General features: G+C 36.1%; 4 protein-coding genes and 2 long non-coding RNA genes across 7 annotated transcripts; 2 read left to right on the top strand and 4 right to left on the bottom strand.

Annotated features, from left to right (window-relative positions):
- The first annotated feature begins 171 nt into the window (after positions 1-171).
- Positions 172-2,178, top strand: LOC113475168. Its single transcript, XR_003396912.1, has 2 exons — positions 172-1,425; positions 1,822-2,178. It is a non-coding gene; the product is annotated as an uncharacterized LOC113475168 (long non-coding RNA).
- On the bottom strand, positions 1,450-2,847 carry LOC104266803. The gene is made up of 3 exons (XR_717727.3): positions 2,349-2,847; positions 2,050-2,173; positions 1,450-1,556 (listed from the first exon to the last, which is right to left on the bottom strand). It is a non-coding gene; the product is annotated as an uncharacterized LOC104266803 (long non-coding RNA).
- Positions 2,848-2,968: 121 nt separating this feature from the next.
- On the bottom strand, positions 2,969-3,817 carry LOC100185264 (transport and Golgi organization protein 2 homolog). The gene has a single exon (XM_002128181.4). The coding sequence runs from the start codon at positions 3,815-3,817 to the stop codon at positions 2,969-2,971; it is 849 nt and encodes a 282-aa protein (XP_002128217.1).
- Positions 3,818-3,840: 23 nt separating this feature from the next.
- LOC100175075 (cytosolic Fe-S cluster assembly factor NUBP2 homolog) lies at positions 3,841-5,600 on the bottom strand. The gene is made up of 2 exons (XM_002128113.5): positions 5,034-5,600; positions 3,841-4,688 (listed from the first exon to the last, which is right to left on the bottom strand). The coding sequence occupies exons 1-2, from the start codon at positions 5,505-5,507 to the stop codon at positions 4,383-4,385; spliced, it is 780 nt and encodes a 259-aa protein (XP_002128149.1). The 5' UTR covers positions 5,508-5,600; the 3' UTR covers positions 3,841-4,382.
- Positions 5,601-5,938: 338 nt separating this feature from the next.
- On the bottom strand, positions 5,939-9,362 carry LOC100185967. Its single transcript, XM_002121821.4, has 4 exons — positions 8,996-9,362; positions 8,667-8,939; positions 8,343-8,572; positions 5,939-6,508 (listed from the first exon to the last, which is right to left on the bottom strand). The coding sequence occupies exons 1-4, from the start codon at positions 9,048-9,050 to the stop codon at positions 6,293-6,295; spliced, it is 774 nt and encodes a 257-aa protein (XP_002121857.1). The 5' UTR covers positions 9,051-9,362; the 3' UTR covers positions 5,939-6,292.
- Positions 9,363-12,992: 3,630 nt separating this feature from the next.
- LOC100177404 (5-demethoxyubiquinone hydroxylase, mitochondrial-like) lies at positions 12,993-15,894 on the top strand. Of its 2 annotated transcripts, none has more exons than XM_002127922.5 (6): positions 12,993-13,316; positions 13,721-13,867; positions 14,112-14,188; positions 14,492-14,594; positions 15,026-15,122; positions 15,613-15,894. In XM_002127922.5, exons 2-6 carry the CDS (start codon positions 13,738-13,740, stop codon positions 15,818-15,820), a joined length of 615 nt encoding a protein of 204 aa, XP_002127958.1. In that variant the 5' UTR covers positions 12,993-13,316; positions 13,721-13,737; the 3' UTR covers positions 15,821-15,894. The 2 variants fall into 2 exon arrangements, with proteins under 2 accessions (XP_002127958.1, XP_026694755.1); XM_026838954.1 differs by lacking the exon at positions 12,993-13,316 and adding an exon at positions 13,351-13,432.
- The last annotated feature ends 218 nt before the right edge of the window (positions 15,895-16,112 follow it).

Here is a 16,112-nt window from a genome sequence, read left to right as displayed (position 1 = left end):
CGCATGTTTAAACTTGAATATAAACCAACCAAATACACAAATGGTTGCAAAAGGTAATAGAATATACACCAACCTTTTACCACAAGTACTTTTTACCGACAGTAATCTATCATAACTTGGATTTACTTGCAAAATATCTGATTTAGTTCACCCTTGTGGTCACTAATGGGTTGTATGAATTGTCAACAATAAAAAATTACCCATAAAGTTACATACGTGGTAACTCTTAAGCGACACACGAAGTGTATGAAACAGCCACGCGCGGGGTAAACCGGGACGTGCAGTGACGGCAACAATACATTACGTAAGGTTTCGTTTTCCATTGAATGAAAGGCAACAACAACGCCACGCTACAGAAAATATTAAGAACAGCAAGCATAACAGGGCTCGCCTGCCTCCCCACACAGCACTTGGAGGGCTTAAGGTGGCTGTACACAGTATCCGGCGTGCGAATTCGCTTGCGATTCGGCGAAACATTTTGTCCGATATCTATGTACACAGTATCCGGTGCGGGGAAAACAAAGCGTCTGCGGAAAATCACTTTTTCCAAGTTTGTATGGATATCTCAGCAAATTGGTATCGCGTGTGTTTGTGACCAAGTTTAAGAAATTTAATTATGAATCCAGCACTTAGTATAGGCCTAGTAGCGCTTTTAAATTAATTTCAGTATTTACTAATACCATGCTGATGCAAAACGTATTTAACACACCAAATACACATAATTCTGGTGAATAATATATATAATAGCCCAATTTATGTATTTCTTTGCCTAATTGCCAAAACCGAAATTGTCACGCAATAACAAACCGCAAAACAAAAGTAGAGCATGAGCTTCCTCGATTCGAACGGCAAAAATCCGGTCCGGAATCTCTAATCGTGCGGAATCCGGATACTGTGTACATTATATTTTTTTCGCGCCGTGTCCGAATTCCGCATGCGGCAGCGAAATCCGGACAAAACAGACAAAACGGACGAATTCCGGATACTGTGTACAGCCACCTTTATACAGCGAGAAACTTGAGCGCGAATACAAAAGCGAGAAGAATTTTTTTACACCAAGGCAGAGTTTCAGCATTGTAGTACTAGGAAAAGTTTCTCAGCATTGTAATACTAGTAAAAGTTTCTCAGCATTGTAATACTAGGAAAAGTTTCTCAGCATTGTAATACTAGGAAAAGTTTCTCAGCATTGTAATACTAGGAAAAGTTTCTCAGCATTGTAATACTAGGAAAAGTTTCTCAGCATTGTAATACTAGGAAAAGTTTCTCAGCATTGTAATACTAGGAAAAGTTTCTCAGCATTATAATACTAGGGAAAGTTTCTCAGCATTATAATACTAGGGAAAGTTTCTCAGCATTATAATACTAGGCTGTCATATATACATGGGCTGTCATGTTTGTATTCAATGTAACAATATAATCCTGGAGGTATGTACGACAAAAAACGACATGTATATTTATAGTGGTTTATTCACTGCGAGTATTTTGCAGTTGTTTGAATTATATGACTAAAAAGTCAGCCATATTCATTTCATTTCGTTGTTCCATCAAGTCTTTAACTGAAACAGAGTAAAGAAACGTAAATTAGCTGCTGGCGTAGCACAATGGTTAGGATGCTTGCCACTAGACTGGAGGATACGAGTTCAAGGCTCGGCGTTGCTGCTATGGGTTTGGTGTAAGCGCCACGAGGTGTATGAAACAGAACACTTGTGTTATAACAACACACTTTTACTCTTAGCTTGTTTTAACAACTGTTGTTTTGCTTTTGATTCCTTTCTTTTGAATCTGTTACAGCAATGTTACATAACATAATTTGTTATTCAGCTCTTTGAAAATGAAGATCATGCTATTTAAAGAACGAAGAGAAGGGAATCAACAGCAAAACAACAGTTGTTAAAACACCCTATGAATAAAAGTGTGGGAAAGGGTGTCAGTTAAAAAGCGTGGCTAATAATTGCACCCAATATTCAGGGTATGAAACAAGCTGTTGTTCTGAATGTATAAACAAAAGCATGGACTTGCACACAAAGTTAAAGATGAATGTTCGCTTACCCTTCTCGGCGTTTTTCTTTTGGTTCCATGACCAATAGCTGGGCGCCCCCAATGGTTTACCCGCCAACGAAATATCAGTGAGGAGTCCGATGACAAGCAAGAGGAGAAGCACTGACTTATTCATCTGCAGAAACAAATATTAATTAAAAAACACAAGTAAAACAAAAAATCTTGGAACAAAGTCAGGCAAAAAAAGTCACAAAAAACAAGTAAAAAAGTCACAAAACAAAGCAACCAAGTAAACTGGGTTGTTTTCAATGTTAGTCACAAAACACGATTAAAACAAACCAACCACTCACTTTGTTTCTTTCTGAATGAAGAGATGATTTTGTATCAGAACTCGCCGTCTTATATTAGGAGTGTGGTGGTTATTAAACATGAAAACATTTCTGAAAAGTTTGAGTTTAAAGGAAACGTTGGGCTCTTACTCTGAAATGTTTTGTCATTTTCTTGTTTCAGGAAATTGGTTTCCTGTATTGAGACCGCTGTCTGTGTTTGAAGGTATCACGTCAGTTAATATTCAAAATTATTATTGTTTGAATGTACAACATAAAACAGTGGTTTTATTAAAAGTACATCAAAGCCCTATAATACAAATTAAATTTAGTTTTATGAAAAGCCAAATGTTGACTACTCAGTACTGAAAACGCCCATTTTAAAAGCGTGCCAAGTAAAACTGCATATCCGAATACATACTCCTTCTACGTGCACAACGACCCTGTATAAATGTGATTAAATTTATTTATATATGAATGAATGAATAAATGTTACTGTATTTAAATAGATAAATAACAAATTATATTATGTGCCATTTTTGTTGCAAAATTACGGAGTGAATCAAATCAATGCCCATGACCTTATGTAGGTTGAAAAGTTGTTCACAATAACAGTCAACAAGTATTGCACAAACATCAAGTATCTATGGTTTATATACCGCTATCAATTGGAAAAGTAAAATAACTTGAAGGATTTGGTTCAACTGTATTTGGATTAATGGTCCTCTCAGCGAAGTGCATTTGATTATTATTACAACTATTAACACCGTTTGCATCCGTGTACCATAATCTGGATACCCAGATATCATAACTGAACAATACAGCTTTAAAAATTCCTCAGGCAAGTAAGAACCAGACTGCTTTTTTACAAGTGCGTCGGGATAAAGGGGGGTTTTATCTGACAGAACATCAGTGAATAAATTATCCATTAATTCTTTAGTTGAACTGTTTGGGTTTTGAATTACTTTTTGAAACTTATTGCTGCCATGATTAACTTTCCGCCATTTTGTTCCCAAAGTAGAGCAAGCGAGAGCATAAACGCCATCATCTAAATTGAGTGGGGAGCTACTATCATGCGTTCCAAAGTAGCTAACATTCATGTTCTGGCAGTTATTAGTGAACTGGCCCCCAACAAAATGGTGTGGTCTATGTTCACGAGACATGAGTGTGCTTGCTATATAATCATGTGGATTCATTTCATTCTCTAAAAAATTACGAACAATAAACCCTCGCGACACTTTATCGGTAAAAGCGTCTTCTTTTGGAGTCAAATAATTGGTGAGAAAAGCAAACTTTCCCTGCTTGTTGACACCAAACCATGTCCCTCCCTTCACACCAGGCTGTAGGTCCACACCACATAATATGTTTGGGTTGTCGGCAAGAAACCCTGCTGGCTGCGTTGGTCGATTAAGATATTCGTCTCGGTTCGCGGCGATTATCAGTTTATGCTTCGCTGTACAACTCTGGTTGATTTGGAAGAAAACAATGCACATAATATTTAATTAAATATCTAAGCCTGTTCATTGTAGAGTGGAAAAAGATATTAATTGAATGCTTATTCAAATGGTTTCAAAAGTAGATATTTTAAAGTTTTATATATTATACTGTTGCAGTAGTTCTTAACCTTTTAAAAATAACATAATTTAATAGCAAAACTTTGGCGACCCAACTTCCGAAACTACATTTCACACAACTTTTGTAAGCATGAAATAAAATGATTTAACTTTTACAAAAAAGTCAAAAAGGTTTGTGAACCACTGTAGTAGGCGACCCAACCAAATCAAATTTTGACCATTTGTTGAGAAACACTGGATTAAATAATAAAGCCAAAGCATTGAAAATTTAAGCATAGCAATCTGTATGTTGTCCAAAGACTGAAGATTATAATAAACTAGTTTCTTTAGTTAGTACAAGTCCACCCCTTGACTAAGTTTAGTCCAATAAAACCACTTCTATTGCTAGCCCTATTGGTATACAGTGAACTTAATGCTGTTTCAAACATAAAGTGAACTTGCACTAAACACGGGGACGCATAATAAACAACACAAATTAAATAAACTAAACCAACATTTTATCAACCAATTGATTAATTGAATTTAAAGTCTTAGAATCCGGGAAAACATTTATCATTTTTTTTCCGTCTTCGCAACACTTAGCGAGGTCTGGGTCCAACGGTATTCGAGCCAAGAAATCTAATCCTTCTTGTTTTGCTAAAGCTTCGCCTCCACCTTGCGAAAACACTAACGAGCACTCAGAACAGTGAGGACAGACGAACCCGCACATATTCTCAACAACCCCTATTATAGGGATCGATGTTTTTCGACAGAATGTCAGTTCTCGACGAACGTCCGACACAGCAACTGCCTGCGATACAGGGTTACTTATAAATTATTAATTTAACAGCCAATCTTTTTTAAATGTGGTGGTTTTTATACAAGAGTGCATGACGAACAGGTTACAAGTTATCAATTTTATGTTGATGGATTTTTATACTAGGGTTTATTAGCGATGTACCTAAGCAACTTGTAACTTTTTTTTCTGGCTTCTCCACATTAATCAATGAGGTTCCCTATGTTTAACAACTATGAGTGTAACTGTATTTTAACAATGTCATGTCACCCTAGATTTGTAAAAAAATTCTAATTACATAAATAAGTCTTCAGTTATAACATGGTATAGTTAGTGGTTATATAAGCATTGATAACCTACCTGAGGTGTGGTAACAAGAATTGCCCCTTTCACTTTCCCCTTTGAGTTTTGAACAACACTAAGATGTTCATCACTTGTACCTGGTGGTGTGTCTATAATAAGGTAATCTAAATCACCCCAATGTACATCAGTAATAAACTGTTTGATCATCGCTGTTTTCTTCGGCCCTCTCCATATAACAGGGTCATCTTTACCATTCAACATGAAGGCAATCGACATAACACACAGTTTCTCATCCTCTGTCGCAAACACTGGCACCCAGCCTTGATCACATTGGAACACAGAAGCGTTTTCTAGATTCAGCATTCTAGGGATACTAGGTCCACAAATATCTGTGTCTAAGATCCCAACCTTTTTCCCAGCATGTACAAGGCCTAATGATAGTTGCACAGACAGGGTGCTTTTCCCAACACCCCCTTTACCAGATAACACCAATATAACATTCTTTACAGACGACAGGGAACTATTTTCCATTTTAATAAAGATTCAAAAGTGCTTAAAATACCAAACTTGTAAATCTTATAATTTTTTGTACTGAGTTCAACCCTAAAGTACAGGGTAAAATAACTAAATCCCGTATATATATATATATATATGTTTGTTAATATTTGTTTGCAGACACCATACAGAAAAAACAATTACCCACAAAGTGACATACGTGGTAACTTGTAAACTGGAATGTGGTGTATGAAACAGAACACCTGTGTTATAACGACTGTAGTTTTCCAGTTAGCATAAAGCAAGATACATTCATTCATTTACTATTTCACTAACACAGTTTAAGCTCAGTCTTGTAAAAATACTAACTTTTCACTACAGACTATATTTCGTGTTATTGTTTATGGGCGAAACACAGCTTATAAAACATGCACAGTAATAAATAGGAACATTCTGTAGCCGTCAAAGGAAAAAAGTTTTCTTATATTCGTTCTCTTTATTGGGAAATCCCCATTAAATGCTTAGTCATTGTTGCAACATAGAAGCAATTGTTGCGTCGATTATTATCACAATAAAATTTACATTTAACTTGTTAGGATTAAAAATGCGTTTGCTTCATAGAAAATAACCAATTTTACGCTGGGAGATATTTTTAAACATTTAACCGAATATCCTTCTCAATTTTATTTTTAAAATATTAATAATTTTTTACTCCAGATGTTTTTTTTGTTATTTCACGCTACTAATTCGACCCTTGTATATACGTTACATTCATCCATTCAAATATTAATTCATTCGCCATCCAACTTATGCTAACTAAGTTATATTAGGTTAGTTGAACATAATTGTGTAACGGCCGCAGAATCCCATGTCGGGCGATAATTAAACATTCCGTGGTGGGTGCTGGTGTAACCTGGTGGTTTGATGTCAAGCAACAATCCGGTGTACGTCTCGTATCTACTTCCTCTCCACGGATAACCAGGGATCCAATCTCCATGATAACCAGGTTTCCCGTTGCTCTGCGTCACTGTATCAGTCTGTTGATAAATAACAGAACTTCTCAACTTGGGAAACTAAATTCTAGACGCTAAAAGTTTACATTTAATTGAGAATAATTTTTCGAAATGATTTTGTAAAACGCTTTAATATAGTAGGTGGGGGTAGATGGGACACCTTTTTATTCCATTTTATCGTCCCATTTGGTAGTAAACAAAGAACATTCAAAGAATTATAAAACCGTATCCTCACTACTCACATATACCGTTGTTAATTGTTTAAAACACATTCAGGATATTTGGATATTATGTGCTAAAGGTGTCCCGTCTTCCCCTACCCTACTATATCTGTTTTTTAAAAATATGAATAAACCACATAAGCGGGTTCACACTGGCGCCGATGGCTGGCGATTCGAGAGAGGCTGGCGATTTTCTGACGTCACTTCCTTCATCGCTAGCGATGCGAGCGACAAAATTTCGATTAGAAGTAGTTTCTACTCTGCCCATGATCGCTAGCGATGAACGGCTTTGGCGCGAAAAGTAACAATTTTCGCGTGAACTGTTTCGCTGTTAATTAAACCGTGGAGATAATTTTCGACTAAATATGAATGTAAAAATAGATTATTTTTTTTGCAGGAAAACTATATTGTAAACTTATTTTAGCGATAATGAACTTTCAAAAAATGACGTCATCAGGTTATAAGTGACGTAATTGATCCCTTTGACGTCACCAATTCAAACAATCATTTTAGTTAGGTAGTAAACATACCCGGAATCAACTTTGCAATAGATTCCTTATGTTTTTTACCTAAAAACCCAAATTACACATAAATACAAAATTTCTGATGACGTTATTCAAAATTTGATGACGACATCAAAAAAATCAAAATACAATCTTGTAGCAATTTTTCCAAAGAACAAAAGTCTAATTAATAATTTTTCGCCAGCACGAACACCTGTGGCGCTAGAGAGCAATATGTGACAGTCGGTCAAAAATGGAAAATTTGTTAAAATATATCTCGTCCCTAAAGGGTTAAATATACACCTGTTTTCGAGATCCTACCTACAGGTTAAAAATGCTATTATGACGCAACTAATCAAAGTTTGAATCGCGATTATGTCGCATTTATTTGACAGGTTAAACAATGGCTATTATAATGCAATCACAGAAATAAAAAAGAATAGAAGGCGCATCTACAATGTCGGCAAAGGAGAGAGGTGATACACTCTCTCTCTTTCGCGGGTCGTTCCCGTTTGCTATTGTAGTCAATGGAGTCGATGACGTTTTATGTAGTTTTTCTTCGTTTTTTGACTTAATTTAAAGTTATAGTGTAAAACAACTATTTTCTAATATATATATATTTCTTACAAATCGTTTGTTTAAAATTTTTATCTAATTTTATTAAATAATTAAATTTCCTAAACAAATGGTAAACTGTAAGCGTTACCCTACTAAATAACTAAACTGGCCTAATAAACTTGAATAGTTGGTATAGTTTTTAAAATAAACAGGTAAAACCTTCCAAAAATACTATGCGCCTATCTTTTACAATGGAGACGAAGGAAAATGGGGACGGAGTTGGCGGTCACGTGAATAGAAAAAAGAATATATCACGGTTTTGGGCAGTTGCGCGTTCTACTCTTTTTTATTTCTGTGAATGCAATGAATCCACGTGTGAATCCCTACCATTACGTAACAAACATTTTGCTTGGTTGAGGAAAACATCGTAAATACAAAGCAGCGCTACTTCTGGCACATATTTAGGTTGTTTATTTCCGTTTAAAGGGTAAAGTGTATTTGTTTTACACACATATGTGAAGAACGCACCGCCTAAGTGTATTAGTGTAATGCCATATGTGTGTATTCCAGCCTTACCGCTGGGTTGTAACTTGAACCGAGCCAAATATCAACCCAAGGAATTGATCCGAATACGATGGTTTGTCGACTGTAGTTATAAACCACGTCGTACATCGCTTTATCCACAATATCCACCAATCGACCGCCATTGTCAATGCAGGACTTCGATGCTGTGTTACGGTTCATTCCTCTTATATCTGCAGCATCAGGGAACCAAAGGATCAGATTCCGATAAACCGTTCCATTACCTTTGAGAAAAAGGATAATAATAAATAATAATCTAATATTAAGCTAAATGAAACTGTTACAATTAGTGATCATGGAATAGTTTAACATTCGTACCTATATACGAGGACCAATCCACAGTTATCGGCATCCAATCCCACCCTGTAGCTTGGTCAACTCGCTCTATTTCAACTATAAAGCTGAGTTTCTTAATTTCAAGAATGGTCAGGTTGAACTTGTGGGGCAAAGATGGGTTGCTCGGTCTTGCTGTTGCGTTAACGTAATCCGGAACTTTGGGCAAGCACATCATGTAGATCACCTCTGCCATTGATTTAGCTTTCGTGGAAAACGAAGAGAGTTCATAATTCCCCCCGTTGGTCAGCGGTCGATCTGTTGTTAATTTTGTTTAATAACTATTTTTTCTAACTTTAACGTAAACAACTTACGTGAATCAACTACGCTGATAACCTCTACAAGCAACACAAACCAAATGCACTTCATAATGACCAATAGTAATCGAAATAACCCCTACAGTAATCTGCGTTATGTTAAAGTATAGTTAATTGTAACAACTTGGCAATTAAGCGTATTTTAATAACAGACTGATGGTGCTAGATATTGGCACAATATATATCATGTTGGTACATTATTATAATTGGATTAGGTTTTGTTTGCTGCGTATTTAGTAGCACATGGTGTATACAGTTATGATACAACGATAATCGTCGAACATAATAAATTCTAGATAAAGGATGTATAAGGGCCTTTACCAAACAAAAACAATTGGAAAAAACATAACTGTTCACAATAAAGCAAGCAGTTTTTGAAAATGATCTTTAATTACCATCGCATGACGGGGTAACTCGGCAAGTTATTAATCACCGCTTATTAATCACCAAGTTATTAATCACCGCTTATTAATCACCAAGTTATTAATCACCGCTTATTAATCACCAAGTTATTAATCATCACATGACGGCATTTTGTTGTCTTCTTGCCGGGCACTTTGTTGGACCGTGAGAATATTGTCGAATAATACTGTATCATTGATTTTCGTCTATTATTAAATGCGGTACCGGAAAAGAAGAATTAAAAAAGGCACGCCTTACGCGAAGTCCCGTCTTTCCCCACCTCTGCACTATACTGAAATCCTATAATTCCTGAACGAGTTTTAAACAATTAACAACGCTCTTTTAGAGTCTCAAGAATACGGTCGTGGAATTCCATGTATATATTTTTGTTTACTACCAAATGGACGATAAAAAGAATTAAAACGTATCTCATCTTACCCCAACCTGCATATATTTAACGCGACACGAATGAGGAGTATATTTTCACTAATGGGTTGTTAAAATTATCAGCCATACATAACAAATAATAAAAAATCACCCACAAAGTAACATACATGGTAACTCGTAAGCTGGCGCGAGTTGCACACCCGTGTTATAACGACTGTCGTTTTCCGGCCACGCGAGGATAAAGTATAAAGCTACATTCATTTGTTTAGGAAAGGAAATTTTTTCGTTCTATTTTTACTTTCTATTTGGTAGAAAACAAAGAAAAATCAAAGAATTATAAAACCGTATTCTCACGACTCCCATAGACCGTTGTTATTTATTTAGTATTACAACGCTGAAAATCTGCCTTGGTGTAAAATATTTCTTCTCGCCTTTGTATTCGCGCACAGGCTTTCCGCTGTATAAGCCCTTCCATCAGTTATTCTGCGGGGAGGCAGTTATTCAGCCCTGTAATACTTGCTGTTCTTACTATTTTCTGTAGCGTGATGTCGTTCGTCGTTGTTGGTCGAATAAACTGAGTTGTCGACCTAGGAGTCGTTAGCGTTCTACTGGAGTCGGATCAGGCTAAGCGTGATATAGAGCTCGGGACACGTGGAGGCGGGCACCTGGACTGCAACTCGCCCACACTTTCCTTTTCCTTTAGTAATTGGGAAACTTTATTGACGTAATCTATTGTTGCTGTCACTGCACGTCACTCAGTATGAATTCATTGCATACGGTGCGTTTAACTAAATTACTAAAGGAATATATCGCTGGTAAACTAATATATGAAATTATGAATCCCCTATTTATCTCCGCGAGGCTGTTTCATACACTTCGTGCCCGCTTACGGGTTACCGCGTACATATAATTCTGTGGGTGATTATATATTTTCCCATTATTCCTGCATGGTTGACAGTATGGACAGCCTATAAGGGAAGAAAGCATAAACTTCAACATCAGTAGCAGCGTCGAGCCTCGAGCTCATTTCTTCTGGTTTATGGCCGAGCGCTCTACAAACATACGTGCACATTTAGTAACATATGTTAACCAAATTGAACTATGCATATTTATATGTATAGCTCAGTGGTTAACAAAAGTAGGACTCTACTGTTAAGTTTTTACCAAATATGATCTATAGGGGCATTACTTGACGAAAAGCAACAATGAGCTGAAATACAACGAAAGTGAGAACATTACGGTTAACAATGTTGTCAACAACACTAAAATGAGTTTGTACATGAACCATATTATCCAATGTACATGACATGTGTGTATTTTGTTCAACGCTAAATCGCCACTTGGAAAATATATGACGTCATTAAACGAATTTTAATCAGTGACGTAGGTATGTGGTCGGCTGTAAACAAACCAGTTGCTGTGTCGGACCATAGATACCTAAACATATGTTTAGGTATCTATGGTCGGACGTTCGTCGAGAACTGACATTCTGACGAAAAACATCGATCCCTATAATAGGGGTTGTTGAGAATATGTGCGGGTTTGTCTGTCCTCACTGTTCTGAGTGCTCGTTAGTGTTTTCGCAAGGTGGGGGCGAAGCTTTAGCAAAACAAGAAGGATTAGATTTCTTGGCTCGAATTCCGTTGGACCCAGACCTCGCTAAGTGTTGCGAAGACGGAAAAAACATGATAAATGTTTTCCCGGATTCTAAGACTTTAAATTCAATTAATCAATTGGTTGATAAAATGTTGGTTTAGTTTATTTAATTTGTGTTGTTTATTATGCGTCCCCGTGTTTAGTGCAAGTTCACTTTATGTTTGAAACAGCATTAAGTTCACTGTATATCAATAGGGCTAGCAATAGAAGTGGTTTTATTGGACTAAACTTAGTCAAGGGGTGGACTTGTACTTACTAAAGAAACTAGTTTATTATAATCTTCAGTCTTTGGACAACATACAGATTGCTATGCTTAAATTTTCAATGCTTTGGCTTTATTATTTAATCCAGTGTTTCTCAACAAATGGTCAAAATTTGATTTGGTTGGGTCGCCTACTACAGTGGTTCACAAACCCTTTTGAATGTTATTGTAAAAGTTAAATCATTTTATTTCATGCTTACAAAAGTTGTGTGAAATGTAGTTTCGGAAGTTGGGTCGCCAAAGTTTTGCTATTAAATTATGTTATTTTTAAAAGGTTAAGAACTACTGCAACAGTATAATATATAAAACTTTAAAATATCTACTTTTGAAACCATTTGAATAAGCATTCAATTAATATCTTTTTCCACTCTACAATGAACAGGCTTAGATGTTTAATTGAATATTATGTGCATAGTTTTCTTCCAAATTAACCAGAGTTGTACAGCGAAGCATAAACTGATAATCGCCGCGAACCGAGACGAATATCTTAATCGACCAACGCAGCCAGCAGGGTTTCTTGCCGACAACCCAAACATATTATGTGGTGTGGACCTACAGCCTGGTGTGAAGGGAGGGACATGGTTTGGTGTCAACAAGCAGGGAAAGTTTGCTTTTCTCACCAATTATTTGACTCCAAAAGAAGACGCTTTTACCGATAAAGTGTCGCGAGGGTTTATTGTTCGGAATTTTTTAGAGAATGAAATGAATCCACATGATTATATAGCAAGCACACTCATGTCTCGTGAACATAGACCACACCATTTTGTTGGGGGCCAGTTCACTAATAACTGCCAAAACTTGAATGTTAGAGCTACTTTGGAACACATGATAGTAGCTCCCCACTCATTTTAGATGATGGCGTTTATGCTCTCGCTTGCTCTACTTTGGGAACAAAATGGCGGAAAGTTGATCATGGCAGCGTCAAATTTTGTAAGGTAATTCAAAACCCAACCAGTTCAACTAAAGGTTTAATGGACAATTTATTCACCGATGTTCTGTCAGATAAAACACAAATTTATCCCGACGCACTTGTAAAAAAGCAGTCTGGTTCTCACTTGCCTGAGGAGTTTTTAAAGCTGTATTGTTCAGTTATGATATCTGGGTATCCAGATTATGGTACACGGATGCAAACAGTGTTTATAGTTGGTAATAATAATCAAATGCACTTCGCTGAGAGGACCATTAATCCAAATACAGTTGAACCAAATCCTTCAAGTTATTTTACTTTTCCAATTGATAGCGGTATATAAACCATAGATACTTGATGTTTGTGCAATACTTGTTGACTGTTATTGTGAACAACTTTTCAACCTACATAAGGCCATGGGCATTGATTTTTATTCACTCTGTAATTTTGCAGCAAAAATGGCACATAATATAATTTTTTAATTTATATATTTAAATTTATTCATTCATTCATAAAAGTAAATTTAATTTGTATTATAGGGCTTTGATTTACCTTTAATAAAACCACTGTTTTATGTTGTACATTCAAACAATAATAATTTTGAATATTAACTGACGTGATACCTTCAAACACTGACAGCGGTCTCAATACAGGAAACCAATTTCCTGAAACAAGAAAATGACAAAACATTTTTTTTACAAAAAGTAAGAGCCCAACGTTTCCTTTAAACTCAAACTTTTCAGAAATGTTTTCATGTTTAATAACCACCACACTCCTAATAATAAATGTAAACAGAGATTCAAGTCTGCACGTTTTACCGGTATTTTTCTATTCGTGTTTTTTAGTACATTATTTAGGACCTCGGCAGTTATATTTTTAACAATAAGTTTCTTGCACTGTATTGCTGTAAATTCCCTCCTTTGTATTACGTATAAAAAGCAATTACCACAAAGTTACATATACGTGGTAACTCGTAAGTTGGCACGAGGTGTATCAAACAGAACAGCCGTGTTATAACGACTGTCGTTGTCCCGCCATTTGAGCATAAATAAGTTACATTCATTCGAAGAAAAAGATATCTAAAACATAAATTATTTTATGATTCCAGGCTTCCAGCTATAAACTATGGCCCTGTTTAAACTTAGTAGGGTAATACAAACTCGATGTAACTTGGGGGTTCGGAATGTCTCATTCCAATCGTTGGATCCTGCAACCAGGAAAGTTTATTCACGTTTTATTCGTGTAGATCATGCAGGTCAGTGAAGATGTGTTTGATATATTTAAAAATTACACAATGTATTTATGCTTATGCACACTTTTTTTCATTAGAAGTCCAACAAGGTGTATAGAACAGAACAGTTACGACTCATTAACAGATCATCACTTTCTTTTTTCACAAGTGGGCGCTCATTTTTTCACACCTGTGTTATAATGACTGCTGTTGCCCCGCCATGCGAGGATAAACCAAGTTACATTTATTCATACAATGTTTGTTTTAGGTGAGTTTGGTGCTGACAGAATATACGCCGGGCAAATGGCTGTGTTGGGCAAAACTGACGTTGGGCCAACTATTCAGGTAACTTGGACTATAAGTTTTGCATAAAATAGAGGTTCAGTAAAATGTGTGTAACATAATTTATCATTGCATGACGGGGAAATAACAAACGTTATAACACGGCACACGGGTGTTCTGTTTCATACACCTGGTGCTCGCTTAGGAGTAACCATGCATGTAACTTTGTGGGCGATTGTTTTTCTATATGGCTGACAATTTGAACAACCCACTAGTGACCACTGGGTTGGAGCAATTGCTGTTGTCGTGCACGTAGTAGTTTAACATTAAAAATATTTTGTTCAATATTTAATGTTTCACTCATAGCATATGTGGGACCAAGAAAAAGATCATTTACAAACATTCACAAATATGATTTCTGAATACAGAGTACGACCAACTGTGCTACATCCGTTATGGAATATTGCGGGTAAATTAATATTTTAAATTTACAACTTCTTTATATAAACTGTTACTACCAGAAATAGTCAAATGCAGACTAATCCAAAATCATTGACCAAATCAATTTATTCAATTAACCCTTTTGGTAATTTTCACCTTTTTTAATTTAAAAGATCTTAGCCTTTAAAATTTTTATTTGTATTAATATTGTCAGGCGCCAAACCTGGGGTGGCAGGGTGTGCAGGCCAACCCCAATTTTCTGCACTGCATTAATCAGTAAACATTATAACCAATAAGTAGAGTTAGATTTGTTTCACAGAAATGTGTGTAACTATCCCTGCCTCCCCTGTGTTTTAAAACTGTAGTTAATATTCAGCTACCTTGGTGTAGAATAGATTGTATAAAACTAAATTATTTCACTTCATATGTTGAATGTATTCACACCCATGGTTGGGGCAGGATTCGCATTAGGTGCAGGAACTGCTTTGATTGGAAAGGAAGCAGCAATGGCTTGTACAGTAGCAGTGGAGGAATCAATTACTGACCATTATAATAAGTTAGTTCTTAATGTTTTTATTATATTATCACCCACAAGTTAAATAAGGATATGGTGCTACGAAAACGCAACAGACAAAATAAAATTCCACCAATTGTTTGATAAGATATATTTTGCACCTAAATGGTTTCGTCAGTCTCTAATTTGAATAGAATCAAAGTCCCTTGGTAACTTGTAAACGGGCACAAGGTTTATGAAACAGAACACCTGTGTTACACAACTACTATTGCCTAATGCCTTGGTATGCAGGTAAATGGGGGACATTTATTTGTGCTTTTATGAGTGCTAGATCAGATTTATGGAATATATAGTAGGGTGGGGGAAGATGGGATGCTTTTTTCATTCAAAGAATTATAAAACCGTATCCTTACGACTCCCATAGACCGTTGTTAATTGTTCAAAACATGATCAGGATATATTTGCATGTTATGTGCCAAAGGAATCCCACCCTACTATGTTTCAGTAACATATTTTTAATCTTTCCAAACAGACAACTCCGGTATTTATTAGACTCTAATGATAAAAGCGAATATCGTGATCACCTGTTGAAAAAAATTAAACAATTTCGCGACGAAGAAATGGAACATCATGACACTGGTTTGGAACATGGGGCTGTTAACGCACCAGCGTATCAAGTGTTAAAGCAGACCATACAAGCAGGATGTTTAGCTGCAATATGGTTGTCTGAACGAATATAAAGTGTTTATTTCTGTGCGCAATTTAATTGTGAATTCTTTTGTATTTATTATTAAATAAAAATATTGAGATAACATTTTGTGGGTAGGATTTTGTGACATACAGAAAGTACAATGTATGAGGAACATGGGACACTTTTGGCAAATAATATTCAAATATCCTGATCGTGTTTTAAACAATTAACAACGCTCTATGGGAGTCGTGAGGATACTTTCATTCAAACATTGACTTGCTTAAGGAAACACGCCCACAATGGTAGCAGCGTCAGGTCCATAACCTCGGATTACAGGCAGT

The sequence above is a fragment of the Ciona intestinalis genome, unplaced genomic scaffold (genome assembly GCF_000224145.3).
Source record: "Ciona intestinalis unplaced genomic scaffold, KH HT000133.1, whole genome shotgun sequence".
In the NCBI taxonomy this organism is placed as follows: Eukaryota; Metazoa; Chordata; class Ascidiacea; order Phlebobranchia; family Cionidae; genus Ciona; species Ciona intestinalis.
Note: the sequence above shows the minus strand (reverse complement) of the source record. Positions and strands in the feature narration are given on the sequence as shown.